The 16,332-nt window shown below is 45.1% G+C and overlaps 1 protein-coding gene across 4 annotated transcripts in view; it reads right to left on the reverse strand.

Moving 5' to 3' along the window:
- The window catches only part of LOC139228201 (synaptonemal complex protein 1-like), a 395,567-nt gene that overhangs the window by 184,694 nt on the left and 194,541 nt on the right, over positions 1–16,332 (reverse strand). For all 4 annotated transcript variants that reach the window (XM_070859384.1, XM_070859385.1, XM_070859381.1 and 1 more), the window contains one exon: positions 3,568–3,684. In XM_070859384.1, the coding sequence (XP_070715485.1) occupies positions 3,568–3,684 (117 nt within the window). The remainder of the gene's footprint in view (positions 1–3,567; positions 3,685–16,332) is intronic.

Genomic DNA, 16,332 nt, shown 5'->3' on the forward strand with positions numbered 1-16,332 from the left:
TGGAACCTAGTTGCAGAAGAATACTCCGCAGGGGTGAATATCGCAAGATCTGGAAGCCAGTGCAAAAAGAAATGGCAGGACGTTGGTCAAGTCATGAGTGTAAGTAATATCTTCATCTTTAAATGGAATTGCAGTTGAAAATGTGACCATCTGTATATGTCCCACCCATCAGAAGCGCACTATATGTGAAAAGTTATATTTTCATCTTTGCAGAAGAAATTGGCCCACAACAAAAGGGAAAGACTTAGAACAGGAGGAGGGCCACCAAATCTGCACCAACTATCACCCCTGGAACAGAAGGTTGCTGTCTTGCTGAATTGCACCTGCAGAAAAAGAATCAGCTCTGCACAAGCGAGGGTGAGGGTGAGTCATTAAAATGCATCGTCGTCCTTCAAGTCAACCTGCTGACTGGCCTGCTATGCTTGAGACGACTCATGCCACCCATCCTGCCCCCTCCTGTGCTGCTAACCATTTGACTGTTCTGTTGTATTTTGCAGAAGAAGACGACCCTCCTCAATATCCTGAAGATCCACCAGAAGATCCAGATGCGTGCGTTCCAGACCAAGGCGAGTGGGGGGAGGAGGGGTCCATGGAAATGTGTTCATGGGAGAATGCTGATCGCGATATGGATCAGTCCATAGTACAGGGCATCACATTGCCAGAAACCTCCATTAGCTCCTCGGCAACATTCCATGGTTTCATACCTTCCGAGGTTGTGGGTCCCAGTGGCAGTGGCGAAATGCATGTTGGAGCACCCAGTCCCAGCCTGCGCCTTGCACTGGAGGGGTGCCACTAGGCAGACCCCGGTGAGGGGAAGGAAAAGCTGACCAGTCTCTCCTGAGATGCAGCCTTCAGCAGATGTTAATCAGGTTCTGTCATTGGGTGAGGAGACCAATACCCTTACAAGTCATGCGTGGCGACCGTCAGTGGGGTGCTTGATGAGGTAGCGACACTGTCAGGAGAAATATCAGCACTGAGACGAGAACTGAGGGCGGGCATTTCAGAGAGTGTGCAAATGATGTGAGATGCCATGAGGGAGCTAGCTTCTGCAATAAGGGCACAAAGGCCGGATACTCAAATGCCACTCCCACTTCAATCCACGCACCAGCCACCGCTGAGACCCAAGCCGGGCTCCCAACCCCCTCCCACCACCATCACCGACTCTATGAGGAAGTGCACTTTCCCCAAGATGTGGGTGAGGGATGGGTGCAGCCTTTCTTTGCTGTTGTTGCTGTTTCTACTGTTGTTGAAGTGCATTGTAAAACATCCAATAAAAGATATTTTGCATTAAGACTGAATCATGTTCCATTAGGGCCACACAAAATTTAGGGATAACTGTAAAAAGTAAAAATCCCTCACCCCTACAGTCATGCGTGTCTGCCACCCCTAGCCCTGGCGGGAGGGCTAGCCGGTGCAGTCGGTGCAGTCGGTAAGGTGGGACGGCTCTATTTTCAGTAGCTGATTTATCTTTCATTTATTTTTGATGATGTTGTGCAGCTGTTGTGCTGAAGATGTTGTGATGTTGTGCTGATGTTAGTGCTTTAGAATCCTGGAACTCACCTCCCCCGCACCCCCCACTCCCCATCTCTGGCTACCTGCGCTGATTTCTTAAATGTAGGTAAGGTTTTTCTGTGCCTACAAAAGTGGCCACATACACTGGCCTAAGTTAGTTTGGAGTAACTTTTAGCTGGCCAAATTTGCTTCTATGGCCAAAAGAGGCATAAGTGGCTGGTCACGCCCTCTTTTGGAGAGAAAAAAGCTAAACTAGAAAAAAACCTAACTAACTGACTTACACTGGAGCAAGTTAAATGGGGAAATTGGCGATTTTTAAGTTACTCAAAAAAAAGCTACTTACTCCAAAAAAAACAGGGCAACTCCTGTGGAAACTTGAGCCCCATAATCCATTTGCCATGTTCTTGCCCACTCACTTCACCTGTCTATATCTCCTTGAAGTTCTCCTCACAACTTACATTCCCACCGAGCTTTGTATCATCAGCAAACTTGGATATATTACATTTGGTCCCCTCATCCAAATCATTGATATAGATTGTGAATAGCTGAGGCCCAATCACTGATCCTTGCGGTATCCCACTAGTTACAGTCTGCCGACCCGAAAATGACCTGTTTATTCCTCAACTTATAACAACTAAGAACAGACTTACTGATCATTCATTTCAATGTATGTAATTTGGTAACTTATTCTGAAGAAACTATTGTCAGCGACAAGAAAAATTAGTTAGTACATGTGCAATTAGGCCAACATATTCTGCTCACCCATTGCACTGAGGTACAGGCTGACGCTGTTTCCACCATCTCACATGTAATCTGCTAACCCAGGTACACTTTTGGGGCATCTGCTAATTTATATAATTGCAGATGGGCTCCTCCGAGATGCCTTGGAACATAGAAATTTGAGTAGGCACTTTTACACTGGGGCCGCTGCAGAATTTAAAGTCTTGCAGCAGTTTAAACGGTTGGCATGTCAAAAGAGGAAACAATAGCACCAATGGGCCCTTCAGCATATTGTACTGAAAATTTTAGGAAAGGGGCCAAAAGGTTTGGCAGACATAAAAACACAAGAACATAAGAAATAGGAACAGGAGTAGGCCATATGGCCCCTCGAGCCTGCTCCGCCATTCAATAAGATCATGGCTGATCTGATCATGGATTCAGCTCCACTTCCCTTCCCGCTCCCTATAACCCTTTATCCCCTTATCATTTAAGAAGCTGTCTATTTCTGTCTTAAATTTATTCAATGTCCCAGCTTCCACAGCTCTCTGAGGCAGCAAATTCCATAGATTTACAACCCTCTGAGAGAAGAAATGTCTCCTCATCACTGGTTTAAATGTCTCCTCATCACTGGTTATTCTAAGATCATGCCCTCTAGTTCTAGTCTTCCCCATCAGTGGAAACATCCTCTCTGCATCCAACTTATCAAGCCCCCTCATAATCTTATACGTTTCGATAAGATCACCTCTCATTCTTCTGAATTCCAATGAGTAGAGGCCCAACCTACTCAACCTTTCCTCATAAGTCAACCCCCTCATCCCCGGAATCAACCTCTGAACTGCCTCCAAAGCAAGTATATCCTTTCATAAATATGGAAACCAAAACTGCACGCAGTATTCCAGGTGTGGCCTCACCAAACCTTGTAAAGCTGCAGCAAGACTTCCCTGCTTTTATACTCCATCCCCTTTGCAATGCCAGGAGTTGAAGGGTAGCCCTGGAAACAAAAGGAAACTGTCCCCAATGGTCCCAGTTCCCTTCAGGAGTCCAGGCCACAATCCTAGCCTCGACCTCAATTGGGCTCCACTTCTGCTGATGCCAACACTATACTGAGCCCCTCTAGGGCCAAGGAGATGGGAAATCCTGAGGTGGGCAGTCCCCACTCCAGCTGTCCCCTTTTACGCCTTGTTTGGGACAGGCAAACTATTCTGGAAGGGCTTCAGATTTTCAGCTCCACTGTTAATTTTTTATTGTCGCTTTACTGATTATCTGCTAAAATCAGTATTAATTAGGTCATATTTTTGTGTCATTGACAGTTAATGGTAATTTAATATGAATTACCTCTTCAGTTAATTTTTCTTTTTCAAGCTTCACCTCTTCAATTTCTTTATGAAAGCTCTGAATGCTTTCCTCATATTGCTTGTTGAGATCTGTAAGTTCCAAATTCAATTGTTTCATCTGTTTAAAAAGAAAAGCATTATTAAATAAATCTACATTGGTTTCTGGTTAATTAATTATATTTATAGTTGTACGCATTCTATAGAAACTGTAGTGAAGCTATATACAAATAACTGATATTAAAATACATTATTTTAACTATCAATTTATCTATTTCTAGTAATTACTTGTCTTGAAACACTGCATCCCACCCTATCTCTGCAAGGTATCCTGGCCAATATTTATCCCTCAATCAACATTAAAAAAAAACAGATTACCTGGTCATTATCACATTGCTGCTTGTGGCAGCTTGCTTGTGTGCAAATTGGCTGCTGCATTTCCTACATTACAACAGTGACTACACTTCCAAAGTACTTAATTGGCTGTAAAACGCTTTGAGACATCTGGTGGTCATGAAAAGCGCTATATAAATCCAAGTCTTTCAAGCCTTTCTTTATATCACACCCCTAGACACTATTCCTTTGACTCTGACCTTTGGTGGCAGAGTCACTTAGATCATACTTTCTGGAATTCCTGACCTAAACATTCCACCTTTCTCTTCTCCTTTAAAAGTCTTTTGAAAACCCATCTCTTTTGGTCATGCTGAATAACCTCTTCTTTCTTGGCTTAGCATCTGTTTTCCAAAGGCTTATTCTGTGAAGCATTTAGGGTTGTGTTTTACATTAAAGGTGCTATGTAAATGGAAGTTATTATTATGCATGCAATCATCCATGCTTTATATAGTCATTTAGGGTTTGGATCCAGTGTCCGCCTTGTTTGCATTCAGGCTTCAAAATCAGTGATGAGTTAGTTCCAAATCATCCACAACCTTGTTTCCTGCACTCTGCAGTTCCACTTTAAATATGGACATGGTGCTACATCATATGGTTCCTGCAATCTATGGGGCAAGAGGAGGTGTATTTTCTTCCACCCTAATGTACATCAAGCATGGCGTATTTCACAAGTGCCTACCTTCACCTCAAAGGCCCAGTTTTTAACAGAAGAATGTATTTGGAGCATAATGAGGGCTTCCCATAAATTGCATAGAAAGTATGCGGTAAGCCTTGGAGCCCCTCAAGATACTGTTATCAATCTTTTCATCGATCATAAATGTTCAGGCTGTTGTCAGACAGGCCTTTGGCTGCAATGTCACATTTTACTTGAAATAGTTAGGTGATCAGCTTGGCCAATTGGAGAGGGCATTGATAGGGGCTTCAGGAATGGGGCTCCAGAAATGTCTGGTTCAATGGGATTTCTTCAATCACAGATCAGCTGAAACAATGACATAGAGGCCATGAGTAAGGCAGGCTACAACTGTCACTAAAAATATTGTTGTCTCTCCCGACAACACATTCACACCATACCATCAACCGCTGCAATGATTTCATTTGTGCCAAAAAGTGAACAGACATGCCCATGCACCTGTGGAAGTGCTACAGTCCCTATCTTGGGCCAAGAGCCATCTTATTCCAGGAGCTTTTCACAACCAATCAGCTGCCAATCACCTTTCAGACTCGAGCTATGGGGTTGAAACAAGAAGAAGCACCAGATTAGGTGGTTGAACACAACATGCACAGAGTGTTAGGAAGAGCAAGCATTGTGGTAGCAGGCAGTAGAGTCAGAGACACTTCATGTTTTGAGTAATAAAATTTGTTGGTGCAGGAAGTGGCTGGGCAGGTCAATAGGAACAGCATAGGTCCTAGGATCTGGATCCGGTGCAAGAAATAATGGAATGAGCTTACCAGGATTTCCAAGGTAGGATTTCTCCTCATAGCTCTCAATGTCTAAACAGCCCTGCAACACCAAACTTTAGCCCCAGCATTGAAAATTCTTCCCTCCGCCACTTCACAAGCCTCTCTTCCAATCAGAACAAACACTTCACTGGATCTTTTTCTGCTTGCTCTCACACACTCAACACCTGCTACTGCCCTTACAATGACTTTCCCCTCTTGCCCGTACTTGCTGCTTCTTCCTCTCAGCGTGCACCTATGCTAAGCTGCGTCATACATCTTCACAACTCTTCAGCAAGGCACACATTAACCTACTCTTCTTGCAGGAGAAACTGGCACAAAATCAGAGGGAAACCTCAAAAACAGGAGGAGGTGTCATCATGCTGTAAACACCAATGGAGGATGCCTTCATTAACATCATTGGCAGAGGAAAGGCTTGCAGCATTGGAGATTGTGAGGCTGGAGCCCAAGCACAGCAGGTGTTTTTCTCTTCCTTTTCTCTTTCTACTTAAATTTCTAGACTTCACACTCAGCATGACAACCTGGAGCTGCACAGCACTACCACTCATTGTCTACTGCTAATCCTTGCCATTATGTACTTATCCTTGTCTCTCTGCCCTCTTTTTCGATTCTTCTGACAACTCAGGCTCTGCATCCACACAGACAAAGGGGGAGGACAATCTTCCTGAAGATGCACAATTACTCACATTGCTCTTCCAAGCACCAGCACAGAAATCAGCACCCCGGCTAGTGATAATAAGTTAGAGTGGTCTGCACATAAGGCTGTTAAAAAACATACAGAATCCTTAGCTTTATAAAGAGGGGCATAGAGTACAAAAGCAAGGAAGTTAGGTTAAACCTTTAAAAATCACTGATTAGGCCTCAGCTGGATTATTTAAGAAGGATGTCAAGGCCTTGGAAAACATGCAGAGATTTACTAGAATGATACCAGTGTTGAGGGACTTCAGTTATGCGGAGAGACCAGAGAAGCTAGAATTGGTCTCCTTAGAGCAGAGACGGTTAAGAGGAGATTTAGTAGATATTCAAAATTATGAGGGGTGTTGATAGATTAAATAGGAAGAAACTGTTTCCACTGGCAGAAGGGTCAGTAACCAAAGGGTACTGATTTAAGGTAATTAATAAAAGATCCGGGGGGGGCGGAGGGGAGATGCGGAGAATCTTTTTTATGCAGCGAGTTGTTGCGATCAGGAATATATTGCCTGAAAGGGTGGTTGAAGCAAATCCAACAATAACTTTCAAAAGGGAATTGAATAAATTGAAAAAATTGTAGGGCTATGGGGAAAGAACAGAGTTGTGGACTATTTGGATAGCTCTTTCCCAGGCATGATGGGTCGAATGGCTTCATTCTGTGCTATATGCTTCTAATCACAGGGGGATTCACAGAGCACAAGTGAGCAGTAGCAGGTACAAGTTGAAAGGACAGCTCAGGAAATTGCTTACCAGATGGTACACTGGGGTTTTTGCTCTGCTGAAGAGGACAGAAATGCAGGCCACGAAGTTCAATAACACAAAAATACGGGCACCATGATGCGAGATATGCCCGCACCCTTTCAAAAAGTGCAAGCAGCACGTCAATTTGGTGCTGCCTGCAAATTTAAATGATTTTAGCAGCCCAGCGACTACAGTGCTGCTGACAGGCTGTGCGCTCAGCAGGGAGCCAAGAAGCTGCCTTTCCTTAAAGCTAGGCTGTTAGTTTTCAAGGCAGTTTCTAGCCCTTAAAGTTGAAATGCCTGCTGAAAAAATGTTTTAATCATTCAAAACTAGCTAGTCTCTAGCCCAGGGGTGGGCAATAATTTAATAAGTTTTGGTGAGCTGTTGAGGGCCGCACACCTATGTTCCCCCTAAGTTGCGAGGCCACGAAGTCGCGCACCAATCGCGAGGTGCCATGCAGGCCATTCATCAGCTCCTTCCGTTGGAAGAGATACTGTGTGTGTGTGGCGGGTACAGGGCTTGGAGTGTGGAGTGAGTTCAGGGCTTGGAGTGTGGGGTGAGTTCAGGGCTCAGGCTGTGGGGTGAGTTCAGGGCTCAGAGTGTGGTGTGAGTTTGGGGCTCGGAGTATGTGGTGAGTTCAGGGCTCAGAGTGTGTGGTGAGTTCAGGGCTCGGAGTGTGGGGTGAGTTCAGGGCTCGGAGTGTGGGGTGAGTTCAGGGCTCGGAATGTGGTATGAGTTTGGGGCTCGGTGTATGTGGTGAGTTCAGGGTTTGGAGTGTGGAGTGCGTTCAGGGCTCAGGTTGTGGGGTGAGTTCAGGGCTCGGAATGTGGAGTGAATTCAGGGCTCGGAGTGTGGGATGTGTTCAGGGCTCAGGTTGTGAGGTGAGTTCAGGGTTTGAAATGTGGTATGTTCAGGCCTTGGATTGTGGGATGAGTTCAGGGCTCGGCGAGTGTGGTGAGCTGAGACCTTGGTGTGTAGGATGAGTTCAGAGCTTCTAGAGTGAGTGGGGAGTTCAGGGCTCGGAGAGTGTGGCGAGTTCAGGGCTCGGAGTGTGGGGTGAGTTCATGTCTCCTAGAGTAGGGAGTTCAGGGCTCGGAGTGTGGGATGACTTCCGGGCTCCTAGAGTGGGGAGTTCAGGGTTCGGAGAGTGTGGCGAGTTCAGGGCTCGGAGTGTGGGGTGAGTTCCGGGAGAGGAAAGATGCAGCTCTGGTCTCTTTCTTCGGTAAAATGAAGTCATTGAGATGAGCAGGCATGACTTAATGGAGGAGTGTCCAGTGCACACACACAGCGGAGTCCCCACCAGCCAGCGATGAGCGTCGGATATGGCGGGTTTTAGAAAAGTGGTTCACGGAGCCATAGCCAGATGAAATCCACAGACAGACGTTAGGCCAGCCCAGAAACCAATGTCCTAGGGGGAGTGTTTGCTAGTGCTGTTGGTGAGGAGTTAAACTAATATGGCAGGGAGATGGGAACCAATACAGGGAGACAGAGGGAAACAAAAAGGAGACAAAAACAAAAAACAAAAAAGAGATGAGTAAAAATGGAGGGCAGAGAAACCAAAGGCAAGAAACAAAAAGGGCCACTGAATATAAAAGGGCTGCAGGAGGGGTCAAAACTAAAAATCATGGTTTAAAAACGAGGATGAAAACACTCTATCTAAATGCACGCAGCATTCAAAATAAAGTAAAGGAGTTGACGGCACAAATCATTACAAATGGGTATGATTTGGTGACCATTACAGAAACATGGTTGCAAGGTGGCCAAGACTGGGAATTAAACATACAGGGGTATCTGATGATTCAGAAAGATAGGCAAGAAGGGAAAGGAGGTGGGGTAGCTCTGTTAATAAAGGATGATATCAGGGCAGTTGTGAGGGATGATATTGGCTCCAATGAACAAAATATTGAATCATTGTGGGTGGAGATTAGAGATAGTAAGGGGAAAAAGTCACTGGTCGGCGTAGTTTATAGGCCCCCAAATAATAACTTCACGGTGGGGCGGGCAATAATCAAGGGAATAATGGAGGCATGTGAAAAAGGAACGACAGTAGTCATGGGGGATTTTAACCTACATATCGACTGGTCAAATCAAATCGTAGGGGGTAGCCTGGAGGAGGAATTCATCGAATGCATACGGGACTGTTTCTTAGAACAGTATGTAACAGCACCTACAAGGGAACAAGCCATCTTGGATCTGGTCCTGTGTAATGAGACAGGAAAAATAAACGATCTCCTCGTAAAAGATCCTCTCGGAATGAGTGATCACAATATGGTTGAATTTGTAATACAGATTGAGGATAAGGAAGTTGTATCAGAAACGAGGGTACTATGCTTAAACAAAGGGGACTACAGTGGGATGAGGGCAGAGTTGGCTAAAGTAGACTGGAAACAAGGACTAAACGGTGGCACAATTGAGGAACAGTGGAGGACTTTTAAGGAGCTCTTTCATAGTGCGCAAAAAAAATATATTCCAGTGAAAAAGAAGGGCGGCAAGAGAAGTGATAACCAGCCGTGGATAACCAAGGAAATAAAGGAGAGTATCAAATTAAAAACCAATGCGTATAAGGTGGCCAAGGTTAGTGGGAAACTAGAAGATTGGGAAAATTTTAAATGACAGCAAAGAATGACTAAGAAAGCAATAAAGAAAGGAAAGATAGATTACGAAAGTAAACTGGCGCAAAACATAACAACAGATAGTAAAAGCTTTTACTGATATATAAAACGGAAGAGAGTGACTAAAATAAATGTTGGTCCCTTAGAAGATGAGAAGGGAGATTTAATAATGGGAAATGTGGAAATGGCTGAGACCTTAAACAATTATTTTGCTTCCGTCTTCACAGTGGAAGACACAAAAGCAATGCCAAAATTTGCAGGCCACAGGAATGTGGGAAGGGAGGACCTTGAGACAATCACTATCACGAGGGGAGTAGTGCTGGACAGGCTAATGGGACTGAAGGTAGACAAGTCCCCTGGTCCTGATGAAATACATCCCAGGGTATTAAAAGAGATGGCTGAAGTTATAGCAGATGCATTCGTTATAATCTACCAAAATTCTCTGGACTCTGGGGAGGTACCAGCGGATTGGAGAGCAGCTAATGTAACGCCTCTGTTTAAAAAAGGGGGCAGGCAAAAGGCAGGTAACTATAGGCCGGTTAGTTTAACATCTGTCGTGGGGAAAATGCTTGAAACTATCATTAAGGAAGAAATAGCGGGACATCTGGATAGGAATAGTGCAATCAAGCAGACGCAGCATGGATTCATGAAAGGGAAATCATGTTTAACTAACTTACTGGAATTCTTTGAGGATATAACGAGCATGGTGGATAGAGGTGTACCGATGGATGTGGTGTATTTAGATTTCCAAAAGGCATTCGATAAGGTGCCACACAAAAGGTTACTACAGAAGATAAAGGTACGCGGAGCCAGAGGAAATGTATTAGCATGGATAGAGAATTGGCTGGCGAACAGAAAGCAGAGAGTCGGGATAAATGGGTCCTTTTCCGGTTGGAAATCAGTGGTTAGTGGTGTGCCACAGGGATCAGTGCTGGGACCACAACTGTTTACAATATACATAGATGACCTAGAAGAGGGGACAGAGTGTAGTGCAACAAAATTTGCAGATGACACTAAGATTATTGGGAAAGCGGGTTGTGTAGAGGAGTCAGAGAGACTGCAAGGAGATTTGGATAGGTTAAGTGAATGGGCTAAGGTTTGGCAGATGGAATACAATGTCGGAAAGTGTGAGGTCATCCACCGTGGGAAAAAAAACAGTAAGAGGAAATATTATTTGAATGGGGAGAAATTACAACATGCTGTGGTGCAGAGGGACCTGGGGGTCCTTGTGCATGAATCCCAAAAGGTTAGTTTGCAGGTGCAGCAGGTAATCAGGAAGGCAAATGGAATATTGGCCTTCATTGCGAAAGGGATGGAGTACAAAAGCAGGGAGGTCTTGCTGCAACTTTATAAGGTATTGGTAAGGCCGCACCTGGAGCACTGCGTGCAGTTTTGGTCACCTTACTTAAGGAAGGATATACTAGCTTTGGAAGAGGTACAGAGACGATTCACTAGGCTGATTCCAGAAATGAGGGTGTTACCTTATGATGATAGATTGAGTAGACTGGGTCTTTACTCCTTGTAGTTCAGAAGGATGAGGGGTGATCTTATAGAAACATTTAAAATCATGAAAGGGATAGACAAGATAGAGGCAGAGAGGTTGTTTCCATTGGTGGGGGAGACTAGAACTAGGGGACACAGCCTCAAAATACGGAGGAGCCAATTTAAAACCGAGTTGAGAAAAAATTTCTTCTCCCAGAGGGTTGTGAATCTGTGTAATTCTCTGCCCAAGGAAGCAGTTGAGGCTAGCTCATTGAATGTTTTCAAGTCAAAGATAGATAGATTTTTAACCAATAAGGGAATTAAGGGTTACGGGGAGAGGGCGGGTAAGTGGAGCTGAGTCCACGACCAGATCAGCCATGATCTTATTGAATGGCGGGGCAGGCTCGAGGGGCTAGATGGCCTACTCCTGTTCCTAATTCTTATGTTCTTATGAAACACAAAAAGGACGCAGATCTGCATCAGACATAGCAGCTTTATTTTTCTTTACTTGCCCTAGTTCAAGGTTCCCACTTACTTCCAGACCGCAGGAGATCTGAGCAAGATCGCCTCAGGCACCCCCTCACAAGATTCAGATAAACGTGCAGCTCGAGCTCCAGCATGTCTGATAGAATGAACTGGTGGGTCGGATATGACCCACAGGCAGTATTTTGCCCACTAATGCTCTAACCCGCAAACAAAAAGATTTTGCCTTCTCCAAAAAAGACAATTAAAAATCATTCAAAACTAGGCAGTCTGCAGCTCTTAAGGCTGAACTGCCTTCTGCACATAAAAAATGATAAAAATGCTTCAGCATTAACACAAATGGCTCAACAGGCCAGGGATAGGGCACCCAGGGTCTCAGAAGCAGCACTGGAGTTTTATGCCGAGGGTCAACAATGGAAGAGAGATCCGTCATCCACAGGGTGCCAGAAGGCCTTCCAGAGGGAAGGAATTGTAGACCAAATCGCTGAGGCCATCACTGCCATCAATGTTAGCCCAAGACCAAGCTCCAGTGCCCAAAGAAGTATCATGAGCTCAGATGAGTGGTCAAGGTTAGTGAATGCATCTTCAAAAGTCATCTCCTACAACTGCACCTCTAGCCTCACACAGTGCTCAATGCACTGCCCCCATTTCTACATCACTCACTTACAATTCTAAAATAACATGAGGCACACCTCACATTCCTTGCTTCACCTCACTCCCTTGGTGGAGACAGTGCTGATGACAGCCTTCTCGCGGCCCACCCTGTTACGTGATCTTAGATCACAACTAATGTCATCTCAAAGGACACCAAACTTGACATTAAATCGACCTCCCAGTGACAGTAGCAAACTGAGCAAATTGAACGTTCCTCTCCAGGACCAAAGAAAATGATATGTAGGCCCAATCATCCGAATATGCAATCTTAACATCGAAGGCATCGCTTGTTAAAAATGTGAATATCTTGAAAGGTTACTCAAGAACACAACTTTGATGTCCTGGTTCTTGAAGAAACACACATCAAACATATCCATCAGTTCGACACAATAGGACATATCACAGAATTTGACCTAGTCGCTTGCAATAACAATCCCAAATATTGGCTGACGTGCTATGTCAAACAAGGCATTGAAGGCTGCACCAAACCCAAGCATACCAGTATTGCCGGAATTTTCACTGCAGCAATACGCATAGGAGAGCTAAACCACCATTCATGCAGTGGCCTGACCCACCGCTCCCTCCTAGTCAACATCCATCCATCCATCTCGGAGACTTTAATAGCCACCACACAATATGGGGCTATGCAGACGTTAACTATAATGGAGAAGCAATTGTACAGTGGGCTTCACGAGAGAATAAATTCCTCCTTTTTGATGCCAAAATCAAGGTATGTTTTATTCGTTAATGTGGGAGAGAATATATAAACCTGACCTATTTTGCTCTCTAAAGACAGCAAGGAAACCCAATCATCACCTCCAGAACCGTTCTTGACTACTTCACCAACAGTCAACACAGGTCCTCAATCAACAATGTTGGCATCGAAATTCCTGTCATTACATCAACATCGGAACTATATGGAATTTCAAAAAAGCAGACTGGGAAACCTTCCAAGGGTCAATTGACACCAACACCAGGTGGATTCTGCCAAACACCAATGCCATCAGCAGATTTATAGGAATTATTATAGCTGCCGTAAAACTCACTATACCTCGGGGTTTAAAAAGAATTATATTTCCTTGTTGAACAGAAGAAAATGAGTTCTCTATCAGGTGTATTCGCTGAACAAGAACCCAGCCACAACCACCCAATGCTGGAGTCCTTGAACTCGACGAAATGTGAAAGGTGGAGGAGCCTTGTGGAGAAATCTAACTTCACTTACTCCAGCAGGAAAGCATGGGCGCTGCTCTGTCAACTTGGGGGGACAAACCCCTCCTATAAACACAGGATGACCATCAGAGCGGACGCCATTGCATCACACTTGATACAAAAATCAAAGGCTCCGGTAGACAAAGAATTTCGATGCCAGGTGATGTGGCAGCCTTCAACAAACTTGATGGCAGCACCATGATCGTCAACTATGTCTGATCCATTCACCTTAGACGAACTAAACACAGCCCTATAGACAACCAAATCTGGAAAAGCTGCTGGTCCAGATGAAGTTTACATAGAATTCTTAAAAGCACAGGGACCCAAAGCAAAGAGATGATTGACCTCCTTCTTCTCCGAGGTATTGGCAACCAGTAAAATTCCATCTACTTGGAAGAGACTAAAATAACTGCCCCACTGAAGCAGGGGAAGAATGCTTGTGGAGCCCCTAATCTCCTTACTTTGCTTTGTTATAAAGTGCTGGAGAGGCTACTACACTACAGACTAGCCCCCATCATTCAGCCAACCATCCCTAAGGATCAACCGGGCTTCCGGAGCGGCCGTAACTGCTGCAACCAAGTGGTAGCTTTAACAATGCACATCGAAGCAGGCTTCCAGCGCCAGCTCAAGACCGCTGTAGCACTCGTGGATCTGTCAGTGGCATATGACATAGTATGGAAGCATGGATTGCTTTTCCAAGCTCTCCACCATTTTACCCGGCAGAACAATGATCCATCTTCTCAGCTCCATGCTTAGCAGCCAATGCTTCTGTGTGTATACTGGCACCCAGAAGAGCAGATATAGGACATTGAACAACAGACTCCCACAAGGTTTTGTCCTGGCACCCAAGTTTTTCAACGTTTAAGCCAGTGACCTGCCCAAAACAGAGTCCGCAAGTTCGTATGCGCTAATGACATTGCCTTGGCCACTCAAAACATAAGACTGTCCATCACCGAGGAGACCTTGATCAGTGAGTTACAAAGGATGGAGGCCTACTTCTGCTGATGGAAACTTCGGCCAAACCCACAAAAAGACTGTCACCCTGACATTGCACCCCAACACCCATCAAACTTTGAAAGCCTCCCTTTTGTGGCGCAGAAGTAAAGCACGCAAAAAAACCCTCCTATTTAGGAGTCACGCTTGATCACATCCTATCATATAGACAGCATCTCCAGCACCTTGAGAAGAAACTAAAGAGTAGGGTCAATTTGATCCAGAAACTCGCCAGATCCACATGGGGCGCAGATACTCATGCCCTCTGAACGGCAGCACTCGCCCTGGTGCCCTCTACAGCGGAGTACTACTCTCCGGCATGGCTATCAAGTCTGCATGTCAAATCTGTTGATGTACAGCTGAATTCTACTATGAGAATTATCACCAATACACTTTTATCAACAACAAGACCTTGGCTGCTCATGCTTGCAAACATCGCACCACCGCACCTATGCCAGGAATATGCAGTCCCCAGAGAATATAGCCACAATAAAGACATGCCGATCCAGGCCTACTTGAACTACCTACCATCAACCCGCCTCAAATCTAGGCGGCCATTTTGAACCATCATCAAACCCCTTCAACAATATCCCCTCAGCCTTGATGACCGATGGCAAAATGCTTGGAAGAACTGTGACATACGGAATGGATTCCTTACAGAGGACCTCTCAGTACAACCTGAAGAATCAAACATTCCTCGCAAACAGTGGACAACCGCTTTAGAACTAGTCATTGTAGATGCTGCCATTTTCTCCATAGATGAAAGATTAAAGCATCCCCATCATACAACTGTGGAGCTCCTAATTAGACCCTGGAGCATGTCATTGAGCACTGCCCTCAGAGGAAATTTGCAGGCAGCCCAAGATATCCACGCTGTTACACCGGAGGCTTAGATATTGACATTTGATTTGCTTTGCTTCTACCATATGAAAGGAGAAGGTGCTGACCATTTTTGGCAAGGACATGGCCAGCGGCAGGGCTGAAAGAATACAAGTTGCTAGTATCCTCATACATTATCCTCACATCCCACTTCCCCCTCATCCCACAATCTCTTCTGATGTATAAACTGCACATGGTATAAGCACGCACCACTTTCTTCCCACCCTCCCCTCACCATAACCTTACCCTTGTGCTTTTCTCATTTCACACCCCAAGATATCCAACCTACCCAGTCAGTGGTTGACCAAGAAGAGGAAGAGGAGAGCGAAGACAAAGAAACACTGTCACTCGATTTCACACTCCCAGCCACCAGCTCCTTGAGGCCATCCTGCAAGGCCATCTGAAGTGTTCCCCACTGAAAGTCAGCAGCCTTACACCAGCCATGCTGCAGCTACTGGTATAGCACTGCATAATATCACTAGGATAGGCAAAGGCACACGCAAGACAGTCACTAAGCAAATGTACAAAGGTGAATGGTTGATTTTTTGATGTAATATTGGATGCATATATAAAGTTGGATTGGAAAGTTTGCTTTGTGGTGGCTTTTATTTCAGCATTGTGGCCAAGAGCATGCTGCGATCGTCAGTAATAGAGGGAAGATAAGGTGCGGGACAAATATTGACAGGGGAATTGGGATTCATTGGTACCGCAGGCGGATGATTCGATCCTGCATATCCCGGCCAGAAAGGGACTGTCTGGGTTGCCACCTTCCCTTCACTTCCTCCTGTTCTACTTTTTCCTCGTCTGCTTCCTCCTCCTCTGCTTCCTTCTATTCTCTCTGTGAGCAGCTTGTTCCCTTTGCTGCCTCTGCTTCATCTTCATGTGATGTTGCAGCCCAAGGGGGACTTCAACTAGAACCCCCAGGACTGTGAGCAAGTGGTGTTCTCAGAGGCCTTCCTTTAACATCCAAAGCCTTGCAAGTGTCCAGTACTCCCTGCCCAGCTTAACAACTTTTTAAATGTATTGCACCAAACCACCACCAATAAAATGTAAAAAAGAACAGTCCAAAAGCTAAAATCAAAACTTACCTGAAAGATGTATGTGTCTCTTTAAGAAGCACTGTCACCATCTCTGTAGTACTGCTGCATGCATGTCATTCTGTACGTGGTTTGGCG

The sequence above is a fragment of the Pristiophorus japonicus genome, chromosome 17, assembly GCF_044704955.1.
Source record: "Pristiophorus japonicus isolate sPriJap1 chromosome 17, sPriJap1.hap1, whole genome shotgun sequence".
NCBI classification, from domain to species: Eukaryota; Metazoa; Chordata; class Chondrichthyes; family Pristiophoridae; genus Pristiophorus; species Pristiophorus japonicus.